Genomic DNA, 17,735 nt, shown 5'->3' on the forward strand with positions numbered 1-17,735 from the left:
GGCATACTGGGGATTTTTTACCCTCATCACTTTTATATTCTTTTCTTACTAATTACAATTGTATATAGCTGCTAAAAGATTTTAATGTAAAATAAAAATTATACACCCGCAGTATAACATTACTGTATAATATTTAGTTCCAACAAAATATTTTAGTGATCAGGGCAGCAATTTGTGTAGACAGTAAAGATCTAGTTCAAAAAATACTTAAGTATCTTTTACAAAGAAATCAATTAATATTAAAATAGCACATTAGTCGTAACAAAATTTGGCATAACGTTTTGTCCAGTTATATATTTTTAAGATAAAATTTTAAGCCAATTTATTTCAAATCCTCTATACAAATAGTGAGACAGCAGTGTCAAAAAAAGGTAAATAAACCTCAACGGGAAATACCCAATCTTACCTTCAGGTTGTGAGAAAGATTATTAATAAAACATGAATTCCTAATTATTCTATGAGCTGTGCAACTCTGAAAAAACTATATATAATTTATTTTCACAAAATAAGATTTGACAAATCTTTATAGTCTTACAGATTCCTTTTCAGTTAATTTTAACCATCCCATCTTATAATGTTATCATTTTTTTATAACATTAAAACATTAATAGAACAGAAAAATTAACCATTCAATAAACTGAATTAACCGTTTTAAAATGCAATATTCGGAATACAGTAGCAGACATTATATTGTTTTCTAAAATCTTAATAATATTTTATTGCTATTAATTTGTAATTATATTTTCAAGAGGGATATTGAAAAATGGTCAGATAGTTCACTTGTTGAAAAAGGATTTTTATTTATTTTCATACTACACAACAAAATACACTGATTGTCACTATATATTAAAATAGGGATAACGTAAAGCTCTGATCAATTCCTCACAATTTATCAATATAGTAATTAAGTATTTGACTAATAATTAACATTGTATATTGTTTTATTATTTATACATACAAGAATAAACACATTGTGTATTTATATCATTTTAAGTACATAAAAAATTAATACTTACTGTATGGACAAGTGCGTCCAAATATGATCAGATTCAACATAAATCAATAGGCAGAGATGTCGCCAGTCAGATTAGCAATGCTCTTTTTATTCTTCCCAATTTCTGCATAAATTAATCCATATTCTGTTGTTATTGAAAAATTCTGTCTACTTTTATAATCTCAATGCAATCTTCTGAACTGGCTACTTTCTAGTATACAGCAAAATACAGCCCATTATTGAAGTTCTTCCAAAAGCTTGCAAAATTTCAGAGGGTGATTGGCAAAATGATCTAATGGACATGTCATATTGTTAACTTGTGTAAGAAATCAAGAATCAGCCTACATCATTAAGAGAATCCAACAGATAAAACACTTGGTTAATTTGGGTTCCAGCTTGAGATGGCAGTATCGGTAGGTAACATAGTTACCGAGTTTTAGTTCTCATAATTTAAGATCATGGAAAAAGAACTTTGATCCATGACCCCTGAGCAGCTGGCTATGGAGGCTTCATAGATTTCTCTACTTATGGAGGTTGAAGGCCTATACTCCAATTGCTAAAACAGGTGTTGTAGACAGGAATTTCCTCAGTGAACAGATGCTCACTATTTTTACAACCAATATACGCCCTGTCAATACACCATATAAGGGACAAAATTTATACAACTCACTGTCCATCAAGATATAGACTCCAAATTGGAAGAGACTGAGGATGAAGCTGAACTAAAATGAATTTAAGATTTACAAAAATCAATAATAATTATTAAATTACTTTAAAGCCACCAAAAATCCAATAGCTACACATATGTTTAGTTTTAAATAGCTTTACAAGAGTATTTTTATTGAAAAATAACTTCCCGGTTGATTACAAATAAATTATTCCCCTGAGCAGACTCCCACATGTCTTATGACAAATAATAACAAAATAAAATAGCTCTTATATGAGTATCGCCCATAGGCGTCCTTAAAAGCTTTGCATCACAGGGATTGTGCCTGAAGCTAACGGCCACGTTTCTGGCAAAACCTAATGTAAACATTTGCTCAAGACTTTCAGTTTTAGTGGAATGCAATCCAAGCACATGTAATAAAATATTAAATAGAGTGTTGTGACTCGGAAGAGTCCCCCACATATCCAGGCTGAGAGGGTCAGCAAAGGGAGGTACAATATTTTACGGACAAAAATCATATACCTTTACCTCCTATTCTTTACTGTAGTTTGTTTAAAAATTGTGGGAAAAGGTGGTTACTCCCCAAATCCTCTGCTGACACACCTGTGAGACCTCCTGACTGGCGCCATCTCTATTTACCTATGTACAAAACTTCTTAACTCACATTGGCCTACATTGTTTGAAATGTTGTATTGGTATTAGAAAAAGTAGCATTAGACAGTTATACTCGTAGACTAGGTATAACATTTATACATCCATCAGTTACTTCAGTGCCACCAATTAATTAATTTTCACAAAAGTATATTAAGTACATTACTATGGATATAATTTTGTTTAATAATTATCATATAAAGCCTAATAAAATTGGACCACTTATTTTTCCAATACATATAGAAAACCCAGATACAAAAATCTCAACAGATTAAGTACTGCACCAAATCAACTTTTGATTTTATGCCCAATGGATTATTGTTAAGTTTAAGTCTACATCACACCTATCTCTACAAATAACAAAACGCACACATTGAACATAGCGCAACAATTTCGCCACTACCACGAACACTAATTAAACACTAAACAAAAAGAAACAACACAAGACACAAAATAAAACAAGAACACTAAATTAAAATCATGACTAAAGTATGATAAAGTGACTGACAAAATGTATGTATTTAAGTTAAAAGAAAACAACATAATTAGAATATGGTAACAAGAGTAACATTGTAAGATCCAGTAATTGACTAGCTTTGGATGCAATACATCAAGCACAGAAAACAATCAATCGCACACTAACTAATCAAACAGAAAAAAACCATAAATATACACCTTTTTATTAATATTCAAGATATATAGAAAACTGAATTTACTTATGTCAAATATTTTGCAGGAATGTAATATTATCTTAATTTAAACTCTTATACAAATCCAACTTGCTTTTACTAAATACTCCAAGTTCTGTTAAGCATTGAATATTTCGTTCTAGTATACAAGACTTCGGTGAGGCTCACTTTATAAATAAACACATTTTTATCTAGAATGTTATTGATCAGACAAATTGCTTTTCTAGAATTAGAAATTGAGGTAAACAATTCTAAATCTACCAATGATTGTGTTTATTCTAAGAGCATGTGAAGCTAACATAGTTTCTACAGCCGTGAGGATGAGGAAAGAATGTATTATCTTCCCTGAATACAACCTCAATTATTACAGTGCATCAGTGACAATTCATTGGTACTGGGTGGACCTCTACAGCTCGGCAAAGTCTTAAGCCATTGAAATTGACCAAATATATTATCTGTTAAAGGGTTAAAGGGGTAAAAGATGTTGGCAGGTCAGTAGTGTTTAAACCACACTCTTCTCCGTTAGGAACAGATAACAGCTACACCTATATAATAACCACCTGTGTGAGCGTTATCACAATGATGTGAAACCAGACATAATGGTCAACATTATACAAAAACTTATATATATCGTACATATACCATTGATACATACTATTGTGTAATGTTAATCTAATCTATATAGTGTGGGACTTTCCACCAGCCCTATCATTACAATATTATATCAATAAAGTTTGTCCTACACAGGCAACTATGTTCAAATGTAACAAGATGAAAATCCTCTTTTCTATAATATAAGCGAGGTGAGGCGATAAAGTGGGACAGGTATTTTTCTTGGCATTCTTTCTTTAACCTTTTGGTGTCAGCAGTATCGACTTGGGCCATCTGTGAATAGCAGCTGTACAGAACCAGTTGTCCTGTCTGACTGGTGATCACATGCGCTAATCAGCTACTCTAGTATGACGCTGTTGGTTTCCTTTCAGTTTGATATAATACTTTTAAGTGGATCCTGTTCTGAAACTGATGAAGATTGTATTTACTTCGTTTTAGACTTCTAATAAGAAATATCCATACAAGGAAACACATCTCTACACGTTAGATTGTTTTAAGTAACAAATATAAGGAGCGACACTCTAGCAGAAAAATACATCATAAAGTCGTGATGTACAAACTTTTTTTTGTTGTTCTCTTAGGACATGAAGCATATAAATTGCACTTAGTCCTATAAGGACCTTAGCGCTGATTCCGGAGTGACAGGATATTCAGGATGGGTAAGGTTAAGCGGTAGGGGCCGCCTGCTATCGAGATCCATGAGGAAGGATTAGGGTACTAATCCCAAAGTCATGTCCCCGCCGGAAGAAGGGGAGACCAGCTCTGAACCAGCCTCTCTAGTCTCTAGTCAAAGCAGGCAGGGGGTGGCACACCCTTGTTGAGGCTAGCAAGAACCTCTGATATGTAGGGAATGAACCCCATCAACTTCAACAGCCATCTCAGACAATTTAACAAATTAGCTTAATTTCAAATTTTAATCTAAATTTCAGGCCATGAGTGTGAAAAACCTGAACATCGCCAACAAGAATAGGGGCTATGGTGTTTCATATAGAACGGTTATGTATGTAAAATATGGCAACAAACTTTTGCCATATTTTATATTTAGTCCTCGGGTACATACCATTGAGAACTATCCAAACCAAAATCCAAGAACCAATCCATCACTTGGGAAAAGAGGATAAGAAACTTTAATTGGAGTAGAGCCTCAGAATTAAGACTATCCTAAATGTTTATCTCTCCTTACGATAAAGGGTGGGCAGCTCTCTTGGATCAGAGTAAGGAGGATATAAGACTGATATTAGGGATGTTGACAGGACATGGTCCCCTAAGGAAACATCTTATGAGGGTGGTGGGCCTTACCCAGACTCACGAATGTAGACTGTGGAGAAGAGGAGGAATCAGCAGAGCATATTTGGTTAGATTGTCCTGCCATCTTAGAAACTCGGAAAAGATTCCTGAGAGCATATCTCCTCAGCCCCAAGGACATCAGAGAACAGGAGCCCTCAAATCTGATCGGCTTCTGCAAAAGCCTCGAACTTTAAGGACACAAATTTAAGTAAGGGAGGCGCAAAGGTCCTTTTAGGACTAAGTACGGGGACAAGCCGTCCTTTTCCCTCAGGACCAAAAAAAATCCATCACTTCAAAAAGTCTTTTAAATCCAAACCCATCGGTATCAGAACAGAGTAAAAACAGCCAACAAATTCTGAATAATTGATACCACTAATAAACTAGTGATACCAAAGTCGAGAATCGCCCCACCCCTATATACTTAAATGGTAAAATACTACTGAATGGTACATATAGTAAAACTAATTCTCTTCAAATACATTCATTCAAGACTATTCTTACAGTTAAAATTAGTTTAGAATATTGTAAATTATTTGGCACAGTGTTTATAAACTTCGGTCAAAAATAGTATTTATAAATTTAAATACATGAACAAGGTACAAAGCAGTTTTTGATTACCATGACAATTGACATATGAACTTTTATAATAACAGGCAAAACCTTTATCACTATATATATTTATAAAAATATAATGTTAAACCATCATAAAAATAATGCATCATAAAAATACCATATCATGTTTATCTTTAACATCAAAAATGTGTTCTTATTGTTAAAAATTAATGGCAAATAACCAATACATTACCATTTCAGTACTAAAGATCTGGTTCTATCCATATCAATTACTCAAATTGATTTCTTTTACCTAAAATTAATAAAAATAATTACGATTCTGAAAAAGTAAAGATATTGTTTAAACTTCATAAAAAATATGTATTTAAATATTTTTTTAGCTTAAATATTTATTACTACGTATATTCTACATATTTAATCGAAAGCAGTATTACAAAATACTAAGTTTTTGGAAGACAAAATATTCAAATTGATTTGACACTTCTACAAGGTATACTTCTCAATTTTAAAACATTAGAAATGTAAAAGACTTGTTGAAATGAGTACTTTAGGATTTCTATTTTGAAATTCTATGCAACTTAGAATGATGATTTATGAGTAAAATTTTAGAGTGAAAATCTACAAATATATTGTAAAGAATACTAGTTATTACTGATTTTATATAAAAACATAATATACTTGATGATAATAATAATGATAGATTAGATGTTTAAATTTTGTAAATTATTACAAGAGCTTATCTAAGGAAATATAAATAAATCATTTTTAAAGTGAAAAAAGTTGAACACTCTATATTAACATTAAAACACAGAACACTCAACATAAAAATTAACCCTTTCCACTCGGACATGGAATTTTAAAATTTGAAGTAAGCTTTATATTTCAGTTCCAGCCATATATCGGATCAAGCAATAATGCTAATGATTAAATGTTTAGTAAATCTGAGAAAAGTTGTGTTTAGTAGTAATTGAAAAGACAAGTAAAGTTAACACACTACAAAATTCACGAAGATGCAGCTTATATTCTAGAACCTGTTCATTTTCTCAATATAACTATATTATGCTGAGCGATCTATGTGTTCTATCCATTTTGTTCATACCTGAACAATGTTTGCTAACTTTTAGATATCTCAAGTGATATTAGTAAAACATTCACCTCTATAATGTGGATGTTACATTATTTCAACTTGTTTACTATGTTGAGACTTTTGGCTTGAATTGTTCTTAACTTAGAGTAAGTCAAGTATTTCTGTTATTTTGGACAGTCAATTATTTTTATAATACATATTTGGAGTGTTAAAAATACCAAATGGCAATGACCAGATAGTTTACTGACTGTAGCAATGGCAGTAGGCTAGATTTCAAATTAAACAACAGTTAAGTTTGAGAAAATCCCCATGTTGAAGGGTTAAAATAAAAGGAGTGTTTTTATGAACCTGGACAATGATAAATTTATACAATTCCGTGAGGAAAGGGTTAAAATAATAATAGCAGCCATAACCATCCAACATCTATCATGCATAGATAACACCGGAACTGTTACAGCTTTACATTTTTATAATGGCCATGAAGTACACATATACATATAACATACAATTCTGATCATGAGTGTTATGCTGTATTCTTGTGCGTAACATTGAATATAGCTGTGTGCATACATATGCAGAGACGACAGTACAATAAACAACATTGACAGGTGCAGATCTATTTGAGGTCAACATATTGTGCACTAGGATATATCTTAAAGCCAGGAAGAAGTATCATTGACACCTACAGTACATGAAATTGGGCTGATAAAGTAAATGTTGTACATCAAATAATAACATTACATATTACAGAGCGCCTGGGCTAGAGGTATCAACATTTATTCCTTAAAGTTAAAAAAATTCTGTATCTTTTATTACAGATTATAAGTATAACTAAGACTATGTGTTTTAATTGTTTTACAATTGTTCAAACCCAACACAAAATTCCTAAAAGAGAGAAAAATTTATAAAACAAGTAAATACCAGAGAAAAATTAATAAACAGTTGGTTTAATTAATAATTACTTGATTATTACAGTACAGTGTTGTCACAAAATGTAGCTGTCTCTTGATACCTCTAGTCTGAATTAGTTACGCTGGTGTAACTGTATAAAAGCTATATAGTGGCCTGTTTGTTCAACTGACATTCCACTCAACTTATCAACTGGACTTTTACAAAGGGATTTTTCATTAAAAGTAGTTTCTCTGAATATAAATATTAAAAAGTGGAAAATTAATAGTAGAGGTAATTATTACCACAACTAAACATGCGATTAGACGATAGTATGTAAGCAACATTGACAGCTAATACAAATAATTTTAAGAATAATTTAGTTTTCCCCTGAAGCAACGGAATATTTTGCGTACAAAATAAGTATGGTAAAAGTTGGGATTGCAAATAAAACAAGACTAAGTGGAAATAGCATATTTCCGGCTTGAGATTTAAAATGAGAAATTTACCTTATTAATACAGAACTTTTAATATTCTTGTGTTTCAATATTCATGATTTATCATTACTTCTGCTAATACATAGAGCAAAAATGAATACACTTAGTCTGGAATAGAATTTCAAAGGACCAATAAGAATGAAGATTCTGATATTGCAACTTTTCATATGAATATAAGTGCAAATCAAAAGGTTATTAAATATCATGAATTTAATGCCTTTCAAGACAATTCAAGATTTCTCCTCATCGATTCAAGACAAGACTAAGTGCTTGTTTGTGGAGGAGATATCTGTTCATCTCATGTGGTGTTGTGAGGGCCCTTTCAGCAATATTTAGTTAATCTTCTGTCTACATCTGATTCCTCATGTTGTCATTACTTATATAAGCATCATTATACATTTTGAGATTTAGACATATTGTTATACCTTTTTGAGCTAAGATTAATTGACTGTATTTATGGTAATATGTCTTTTACACTCCTGTTACTTTTATTCTAAGACACAATCTACAAAGTACAGCTATATTTAAAAAGTATTAAAAATGTTATTGAAACTTAAAAGAACGTGAAGAGTGATCGAAAAACCAAAAATAATCTTTTTACTAACCCTTTTCCAGGCAAATATCCACGCTTATGGTGCTACCAGGTACTATTATTGAAGATCACTTATTTGTGTTCGTTTTTAACAATTCTTATCTAATAAAACGTGTGTTACATCATTTTAATGAATTTAATGCTATTTGAAAAGGCGATATTATAAAAATTATAAGGCTCACAAGTACATAAAATAATAATTCGTATTGTCTTATAAGAATATCATTTTTTATATCTTGTAAATATAAAAAATTATCACTGTAAGCTACCCGTAATTTATAATCCTCAGTAAGCCGTTACTAAAGTAAGTTGCTCATAGTTTTAGTAATTACATAAAATAAAACTACTTGTCGAAAGAAATTGTAATAGTAGATAAGCTGCAGGACACATTTAACCATTATATCACTGTCATTTGGAACTAAGTACAAAACATTTCATATGACTCCTGGATAGCAGCACAAAGCAAACAAATTTGGTGAACAATGAGATCATTGCTGCCAATAATCATTTAAAAAGCATTTTAATAAAAATCACTGCATGACAGCAGCACAAAGTGAAAAGGTGGTAAAGCAGTACAAGGCGTTTGGAAATGTTACCCATGGATAAGTATGTTGGACATGGTTATTGTCTTCGTAACTTTAGAACCAAGCTTCCTCTGGAGGAACTTGGCCAGGAAAGGGTTATATTATAAATAATTAAGTTATTTAAGTTTTTTTAGACACATTAGAACCTTATAGTGAATACATGAGGTGACAACAATCCATAAAACTAAAATTATAATTTCTTTTTAAATTAGGTACAAAATTATAATGGTGATCATATCAAACATAACAAATACTATAAAACTGTATTAAAAGATCAATATGAGAACACATGTCTCTAAGTTCAATACATTTACTAAAATCCCTAATAAAAGCCAAATAAAATTTAAAACTAATAAGGCCATTTAGAAATAAGTAAATGTATTAAGGAGGACATGTGTTACATATAACATTTATGTTATATCATCCTGCATATTTTTCAATGTATAAGCATTTAACAGCTATACAAATATTATTCATAATTAATTGACCTTTTGGATAAAACAGAAACTTGTCGGAACAACCACTCCAGATGAAAATGGTAAATTAGGATTGTTTTAGAATAGAATCATATGAATAAAAAGTTGTGTGGCTTATTTTTAACTGAAGTGAAAACTACTAATTTTGTGTTTTGTTTTCCACTACATTCAAAAATTTTGCTCATGTATGTAATACTAGTTTAAATGAACACTACAAACAAAATCACTACATTGCACAGAGATTACAATAATACTTGATGATTTATACGGTGATTTAAATTTAAGATCTGTATTTTAAGAGGCCAGCATGGGTAGGTGCTTGTTTTAGACAATTTTCTGAGTGCTGAGATCAGGTGTCAGGTCTGATGGAAGGTCAGCTGTAGGATCAAGTGAAGAAGAATGCTGTGAAGGGTCTGCCACGGTAGGCCCCCCACCAGGGGAGCCCGACTGCTGCTAACACTGACAGCCACTATGGCTGCTGCTCTCCCCGACAGTAACGTTGTCCGGAGACCGAGCCACATAGCGGGTCATCGCTTCGTCCACACCTCGCTCCATCCGGCACATTACCATGTCCAGCAGCATCTCTACGGCTCGGTCTACATTCAGGCCACTCTCAGCACTCGTCTCCAGGTACTGCAGTCTGCAGACATGCACAGCTCTCACAACAAACTGCTTATCATCTCATAGCTACCATGCAATTTTAAATTTCAGATTCATAGATTTTTCATACATTAGTACAAGCAATGAGATAAGTGAAGAAACCGATGGAGGAGTTGTGATTTAATGATGATGGCAAATAAATGTATGATGAATGCACTTAATGAATCTAGACCAAAAACATGATAGCAAAGATTCTTTCATAACCTATAGGCCTGTATCCCTGGTGCCAACTCTTTCTGAAATACTTGAATCACATTCAAATTCAATTTCTTGATAATCTTTAACCCTTTTACTGCCAGCCATTTTTTTATTGTACCAGCCAAGAGTGCCAAGGAGGAAAATCGCTGTCGTGCATTCATTTACAAAAAATGCTGTATCTTTTTTATTTTGTATTAGATTTGCATGACTTTTTATTTTATTTACTCGTATTTAAATGCTGTTTTTTAAATAATAAAAAGACATTTTAATTTGACACAAAACTCATTATTTTATTTTTAAAATTATATAAATAAAAAATAAATAGAAAAAATAAAAATTGTGTTTGGCATGTGATAATTTATTTTTTAAAATTAAACTAAAAATTATGAGCATGATATTATTATAAACTAGAGCAATTGCTTAGAACATATACCAAATTGAAGGTGTTACCTTGAAACATAGCTGCACTATGAGGATTTTCCCAAAACTCAACACTCCTCAAATTCTGGACATTTGATGTACACTGCGATGTTTCACACGAAAACACTTTTTCTTATGCTTCTGTTCATTCATTAGTTTATAAAAAGCAATAACACATATATAGCAATAACAAATAAAAAAGTACACAAAACCTAAAACCTAATTTCTACATATTTACATATTTAAACGTGCCTGATTTAAGTTTTTTAGCACTGTGCTGTCCAAAGCAGGTGGCATGCACACCTCTTTTGCATGCCACACAAATGGTCCTTGATTTTTTTCTTGACCCACCACTAGCTGTGCTTATTTTGCTACAAACAGAGCAGTTCCTTTCCTTTTTATCTGGCAGAGTTTCCATTCCAAATTGCTGGGGCCTATCTCCACCTCCAACATTTGCTGCTAGACGTAATGGCACATCTACATTTTTTGCTTTTAGCCACTCTGCTGCTAGATCTTCAATTATAGAAGAAGTAAATTGCAGTCTCGTCATTTCTTTACCAGTGCAGTTATGTTTGTACAATATATATGCATTTAGGATAATCCGAGAAAAAAATGTTGAACACTACTTTCTTCCAAAAACTTAACGGTACGTCATTCATCTAAGTAAGCATACAACATTTGATCCGACGTGTCTATTCCTCCCATGAACATGTTTATTAGAGTTAATAATTTCTGGCTTGGATTGTACTGTTTCAACATTTTGGCGTACTTTTCGTTTTTGAATGGACAGTGCGACTGATTTTGTAGAAAGCAAGATAACCGGATTTTTTTGAGATGCTTTTTCTCTGTATCCAAGAAATAGCATGTTGCCCATTTTCTCAGGTACTTCTTTTCTCCAATTTTAAATTTTTCCTTCAATTGAGTTGGTATACCTTTTCTGTTTCTCCTCACTGTGCCAGTTACAAAGGTGTCTTTACTGTATAAGAATTGGGCCAAGGGAATACTCATAAAAAAATTGTCAACAAAGAGGTGGTAGCCTTTTGTTGAGATACTGACCAAGTTCAAGAAGTTTTTTGACAACATTGAATGCTAGGCCTAGCTCTTTGTTACCATTCATTAGCTTTAGAACCTTTGTAGCAATAAAAACCCAGACAATAGTTACTAACTGAGTCACAAATCATCCACATTTTAACCCCCCATTTGTGGTGGTTGCTTGTTCGGGAGATACTGTAATAATTGTGAACCGGCATTTAGTTCCTACAAGACTTTCATCTATAGAAATTTCTTTATGAGGTGTATAGTATGTTCTAAAAAGTCTGTTGACGTGTTCTACCAGTGGATTGAATTTGGAGCAGGGGTCATAATCTGGTTGGCCACGTTGAGGTAGGGTGTTATTATCGACTATATGAAAAAATTGTAATAAGGCTTCAAAACGATTACGGTCTAAACAATTTTGCCGAACCAAGGCACAAAGTGGGAGTTGTCCAATAGCTAGCTATTGTTGGTTTTCTGATTATCCCCATATTCAGGATGACAGCAATGAACCCTTTAATTTCAGCGAAGGTGGTGTGTTTTTCCACTGATTTAGCTCGAGATCCAGGGGAAAAAGTGTTCTGATGGGCCCTCATGTACTGGTCGGCATATTGATTTGTTCTAAGGAACAAAATAGGTTCAGCAAGGTTGTAGTGAAAAAAAGATAGAAATAAGCTATTGGCTTAGAGTCAGAGGGTGGACAGTGCTTAGGACCTGGTTGCTCAGTAAAATAAAAATTGTGATTATGTCCGGGGTCATTTGTTTCATTTACTGGGATCCATACTACATCACTTAAAGCTTGTTCTGCATTTAGATTACTAGGCCTAGGCCTGTGACTATCACGAGAAGATAAACCATCATTTATGTTATCACTAGGACAGCCTATTAGGTTATTCCTTCTAGGCTTCCCTCTAGGCCTACCAATGGTAGTTGAAGGTAAACTTATCTGTGCCACATCCTCCTCACTATCTAATAACTCCTCATTATCTGATGGTAAGATAAAGTCAGGATCGTCATCAGTGTCATCCACATCACCTTTGATTGTCATCACTAGCCCTAACACTAATGTCAGATTCGTTCTCGGCATCTGAATCTGACAAATTCTGAAGGAAATCGTCACTCAGTTCGTCTTGCACTTGTACACCACCATCGATTAAAACTGTTAATTATTGTTCCCTCACTCACAGGAGAGTTAGATCTAACTCTTTTACTCATTTTTATCCTTAATCAACAAAAGTAACACTTCAAAAAACTTTCGATAACAATGTAAACAACAACAACAACAAACGAAGATTTTCAGTAACATAACCCGATCAACTGGTTTTGACAGCTGTCTAGGTAGTTCGTCAATTCTAGTTAAAGACGACGAAAATAGAAATCCAAAGTTCTTCAAATGGCTTCTTTCATTATCCTTTGCTCCTAAACAACCAAAATACGGAATATTTCGGCATTTGAACATAACAGTAGCCAGTAACAATAAAAAAATACCGACGTCCGACATATCGGACGTTGGCGTTTTCGGCAAAAATGCCAATGTCCAATATGTCGGACGTCGGCAGTAAAAGGGTTAAGAAGAAATCCTTCTTAAAAATAAAAATAATTAATTCCTTGGGAGTACGTGATTGCATACACAGATGTACAAACTAAATGCTTTTAGCACATGAAGTGAGGACTATGTTAATTAACAAAGTCCACTGATGGTGCATAGGGGGGTCTATGTTAAAAACAGTAGTGCTCCCACTCCAAATGCATTGTTTCAGTGTGAGCTCAGCCATTACCGAGGAAGGTTGTATCACTTGTCACTTCTTGTACTACTCAACGTGGACAATTTGGCACGTTTTCCATCGCTTTTATCAGGGTTGGGACCAATTTATAATGGTCTGTACAGTGTATTACTGTTTTTCTTAGTGTGTATTGAGCAATGGAGCACAATAACGAGGACAAAAGTTTGGAGAATTCATATTCAAGATAATGAAGATTGCTCTGTGATGAGTTCTGACAGCTCCAATGACGACGATGAGGTGAATCCTACCCATACCATGGGCCTGATGGAGGTCTCCTTCACAGGACATCTTGGACTTTGGGCGCCAATTCTGAGTAACATTAAACCAATTGATTTATTTAATTTGTTTTAAATGTTGTATTTTTGGGGAGTGTCATTGCTGAGACTAATAAGCGATGTAATTTTTCTGTGATCAAAGTACCACACCCCAGTCAAGTATTGGACTTTGACAATGGCAGAGTTCTGAACCTATTTAGGCCTACTACTGCACACCGGTACCATCAAAATCAACAGACTTGGTAATTATTGAAAAACCTACCACTTCTTTAAACAAGTTGTCTCCAGTCAGTACATGTAAAATAACCATATATTCATGAATCAGGATAAATACGTAGGGTAATACCCAATGTTCATAAATACCCGTGTATTTTATAATTTTAATTGAAAATCCAGTATTGGAGCAAATTTTTAAATCTTAAAAAATGCATACAAATCCATTTTTTAAAGTTTCAATATTAGAAATTTATTAAAATTAAAATAAATCAGAATTATGACTTTCTACTTAGATGACAAGATTAGAATTAGAATCAAATGGGTCAACCTGTATAACCTCAAAAGTTTAGAAAAACCCTTTAGACATGAACGTTTTGCAAACATTGAGGTATAAGTTGAGGAAATCCCGATATTCATGGCATATGCATACGTTTACAATAGATTTAAGAATCAGCTGTAGTAAAATAGCCTTGATTTTTACATCTAAAATAATAAAATAAAGATAATATTGATCGGTATATTCATTGAGTACCAGAGGGGCATTCAGTGAATCAGAATTACGGCATTAGTGTCCTGACTACACTACGTGAGCATGTACAGAGTAAACGGAACGATTTGTGGAAAGTAGGCATGGGTCCTTCATTGGGACAACGTTCCAGCTCACAAGCTTTTTGTCAGTGAAGACTTTTTTGGCCAAACACAACATTTCTGTCTTACATCATCCACCCTATTTACCCGACATGGTGCCCTGTGACTTTTTTTGTTTCCTTAAGTTAAGTCAGTTTTAAAAGGAACAAGATTTGAGACTGTTGAAGCAATAAAATAAAAAGCGACGGAAGTCATGAACAGGGTTACAGAAAATGATCTGCAGCTTTGTTACGCACAGTGGAAATTTCACATGGAGTGATGTAGAAGTTGAAGAGGGGAAAACATTAAAGGGGATAACATTGTTGTAAATATCTGTAAGTAAAATTGTTTTCAGCCTCAGTCCGTTTATTTCCTAGTCACAGCTTATAACCATATTTCTCACCATTCTATCACTTATCATGTCTTCACCGTAAAATGTCACTAATTTGACGATAAATTTCAGCCGGGTTTCACATTCTTCACATTCAAAAATTGAATTACAGAACGAATCTCACAGTCGGCAGGACCAGTAATTGTCTTAAACATTATAAATGTTCACTATGATCAGAACACGCAATGTAGAGTAACCAAAATGGCATTAGTTGAGTGCTAGTGAACAAGGAAGACTTACGCCCATGTGCAAAACGCCAACCACAGCGCTACAACAGCAGTACAATGAAATGGTAATTACTTTCCAAATATGCCTTGTATATTTTTCAACACATCGTAGATGTTTTCCAGAACAGTGATTGTAATGAAATATAGAAAATAAATTATAAACAATCAAAAACTAAAAAAAAATTAGCAGTTATTCTGAAAAATTATAAAACATGTAGCTACAATATTCTTAAGTTTAATCAAAATTAAGTTTACAACTAAAAGATCTTTTATAAAGCATGTTTTACTTTAGGTTCTTTTTATAGAATTCATTTTGTTACCTTTAGAGAAAAAAACATACGTACTTAAATTATTATTATAAGGCCTAGTATTACTAAGAAAGTAGCAAACACTCCCTCTCCCCACATCTTTGTTGCTATTTTCTAGTATTAAACTGAAGTTTTTGATAAAGTATTTGGAAGTTTGTAATATAAATGAAAGCCACCTGTAGTAATCTAGCAATTAATTAGGTTCTAGTAGTTTGCTATGTATACGTAAAATACATTGTAATGAAATGTTACTAACCCTTTTACAATATTTTAGCATATATTAAAACAATACAAAAGGTTTTTTCTCAACTTTTTTATTTAAGAGAAATTAAAAAGCCATTTACAAACTAAGAAAGACAATTGTGGTATAAAAAGTTGTAAATGCATACCTTTGAACTTTGTTAAGTTTTGAAGGATATATATTGCTGCTAATTTTAATTTAAGTCATAACATGACTATGTTTCAATCCATGTTTGTTCAATATTTAATAAAAATATCAAAAAGTGTTATCTAAAGCTAAAAAAAAATCAAAATACTCTCATTTTAGGTAATTAAATGACCATAGGATCAATATCCAATCTATATTTACCTTCCCACTGGATATTTACCCGGCCCAAGTCAATAGTTGTAACTGGTTTCAGCTAATACTGAGATTTCATTGAAGGAAAGGAGAGCTCTTCTTATTGGAATACAAACTATTGCTGTAAAGGAAATAATACACACACAATTGTTCAGTAGTTTATTTATTGTGTACTTCCTTTACAGCAATGATACTGAAATATTTACAATTTTCAAGGGTTAGGAACAGTGAATATCCAAAACCTACTGATGCCAGGTCCTACAAAATCAAACCTATCGTTGAGTATTGAAATAATGAGATTATCTATTATCTAGGACGTGCGCTTACAATTAAGAACGAGCCAGAGGGGTTTCAACTATGATTCCATGTTTACACTGGAAAAACCGGCCCCTGCGGAAGTAAAGGATATACAATCAAGATTGTGATGTTTGATGGATTTCCTGCAAAAGGGTCATGCTTTGTTCATTGACAACATTTTTGGTACATATATATGAAAAAATATACTATGGCAAAAAAAAAAAAAACAATTTTATCAGTTTTCCCATAACGATTGTGCCATAAAACTGGGTACTGGATGTCAATAATCAAGGTTCAATAACCCTGAATAACAAAGGTGCTGTTATTGTTATATGCACGTATTGCTAGTGCTGTTAAAGACCGTGTTATTCACATATTGTACGTTCTTGTAAAACAGTAAACGTGAGTTAAAGTTTTTTTCGCGGAAAGTTAAATCACGCATACTGTAATTAAAAATGGATCGTTGGTTAAAAAGTGGATCGTTAAAACGAGATAGGCCTACGGAAGAAGAGGAAGACAATGCATTTGAAGTTAAGGTTAAGAAACTTGTCAGTATCTGTTGAACGCAACTCGTCGATGTCTCTCGAACCTAACTTGTCTAAGATCAGTGTTAAGCCTGCTGGAAAAATCAGATAATACAACTCTGATTACTTGGAAATCGGTTTCACGTTCACTGGACCTGAACATCAGCCTAAACCTCAATGTGTTATTTGCTATGAAAGCCTTTCAAATGAGTGTATGGAACCAGCAAAACTCCGTCGACATCTTGAAACAAAGAATCCAGAGCACATAAGTAAGGCCTTAGATTTTTCAAAAATAAATTAGGGGAGCTTAAAAGATCTCGTAAAAACATTATCAAACACTCTGGTGCAAATTTAAATGAAAATGCGACCCTTGCATCTTATGAGGTGTCTCAGCTTGTCGCTAAATGTGGAAAAAACCATACTATTGCTGAAGAACTTATATTACCATCAGCAATAATGCTATGCAAGAGAATGTTAGGTGATGCAGCTGCTAAGCTAGTAGCTACTGTTCCACTCTCTAACAATACTGTCCAAAGACGAATTACTGATATGTCAAATAACATTGAGGAGACATCGCTAGCTAGACTTTGCAAGAGTCA

General features: G+C 33.1%; 1 protein-coding gene across 1 annotated transcript in view; it reads right to left on the reverse strand.

Annotated features, from left to right (window-relative positions):
• Nucleotides 1–775: 775 nt before the first annotated feature.
• Nucleotides 776–17,735, reverse strand: part of LOC124369545 (ras-related protein Rab-27A-like) — a 48,216-nt gene continuing 31,256 nt past the window's right edge. Inside the window, 1 exon segment of the mRNA XM_046827571.1 lies at nt 776–10,237. Within this exon segment, the coding sequence (XP_046683527.1) occupies nt 10,051–10,237 (187 nt within the window). The 3' untranslated portion in view covers nt 776–10,050.

This window comes from Homalodisca vitripennis, chromosome X (genome assembly GCF_021130785.1).
Source record: "Homalodisca vitripennis isolate AUS2020 chromosome X, UT_GWSS_2.1, whole genome shotgun sequence".
Lineage (NCBI taxonomy): Eukaryota > Metazoa > Arthropoda > Insecta > Hemiptera > Cicadellidae > Homalodisca > Homalodisca vitripennis.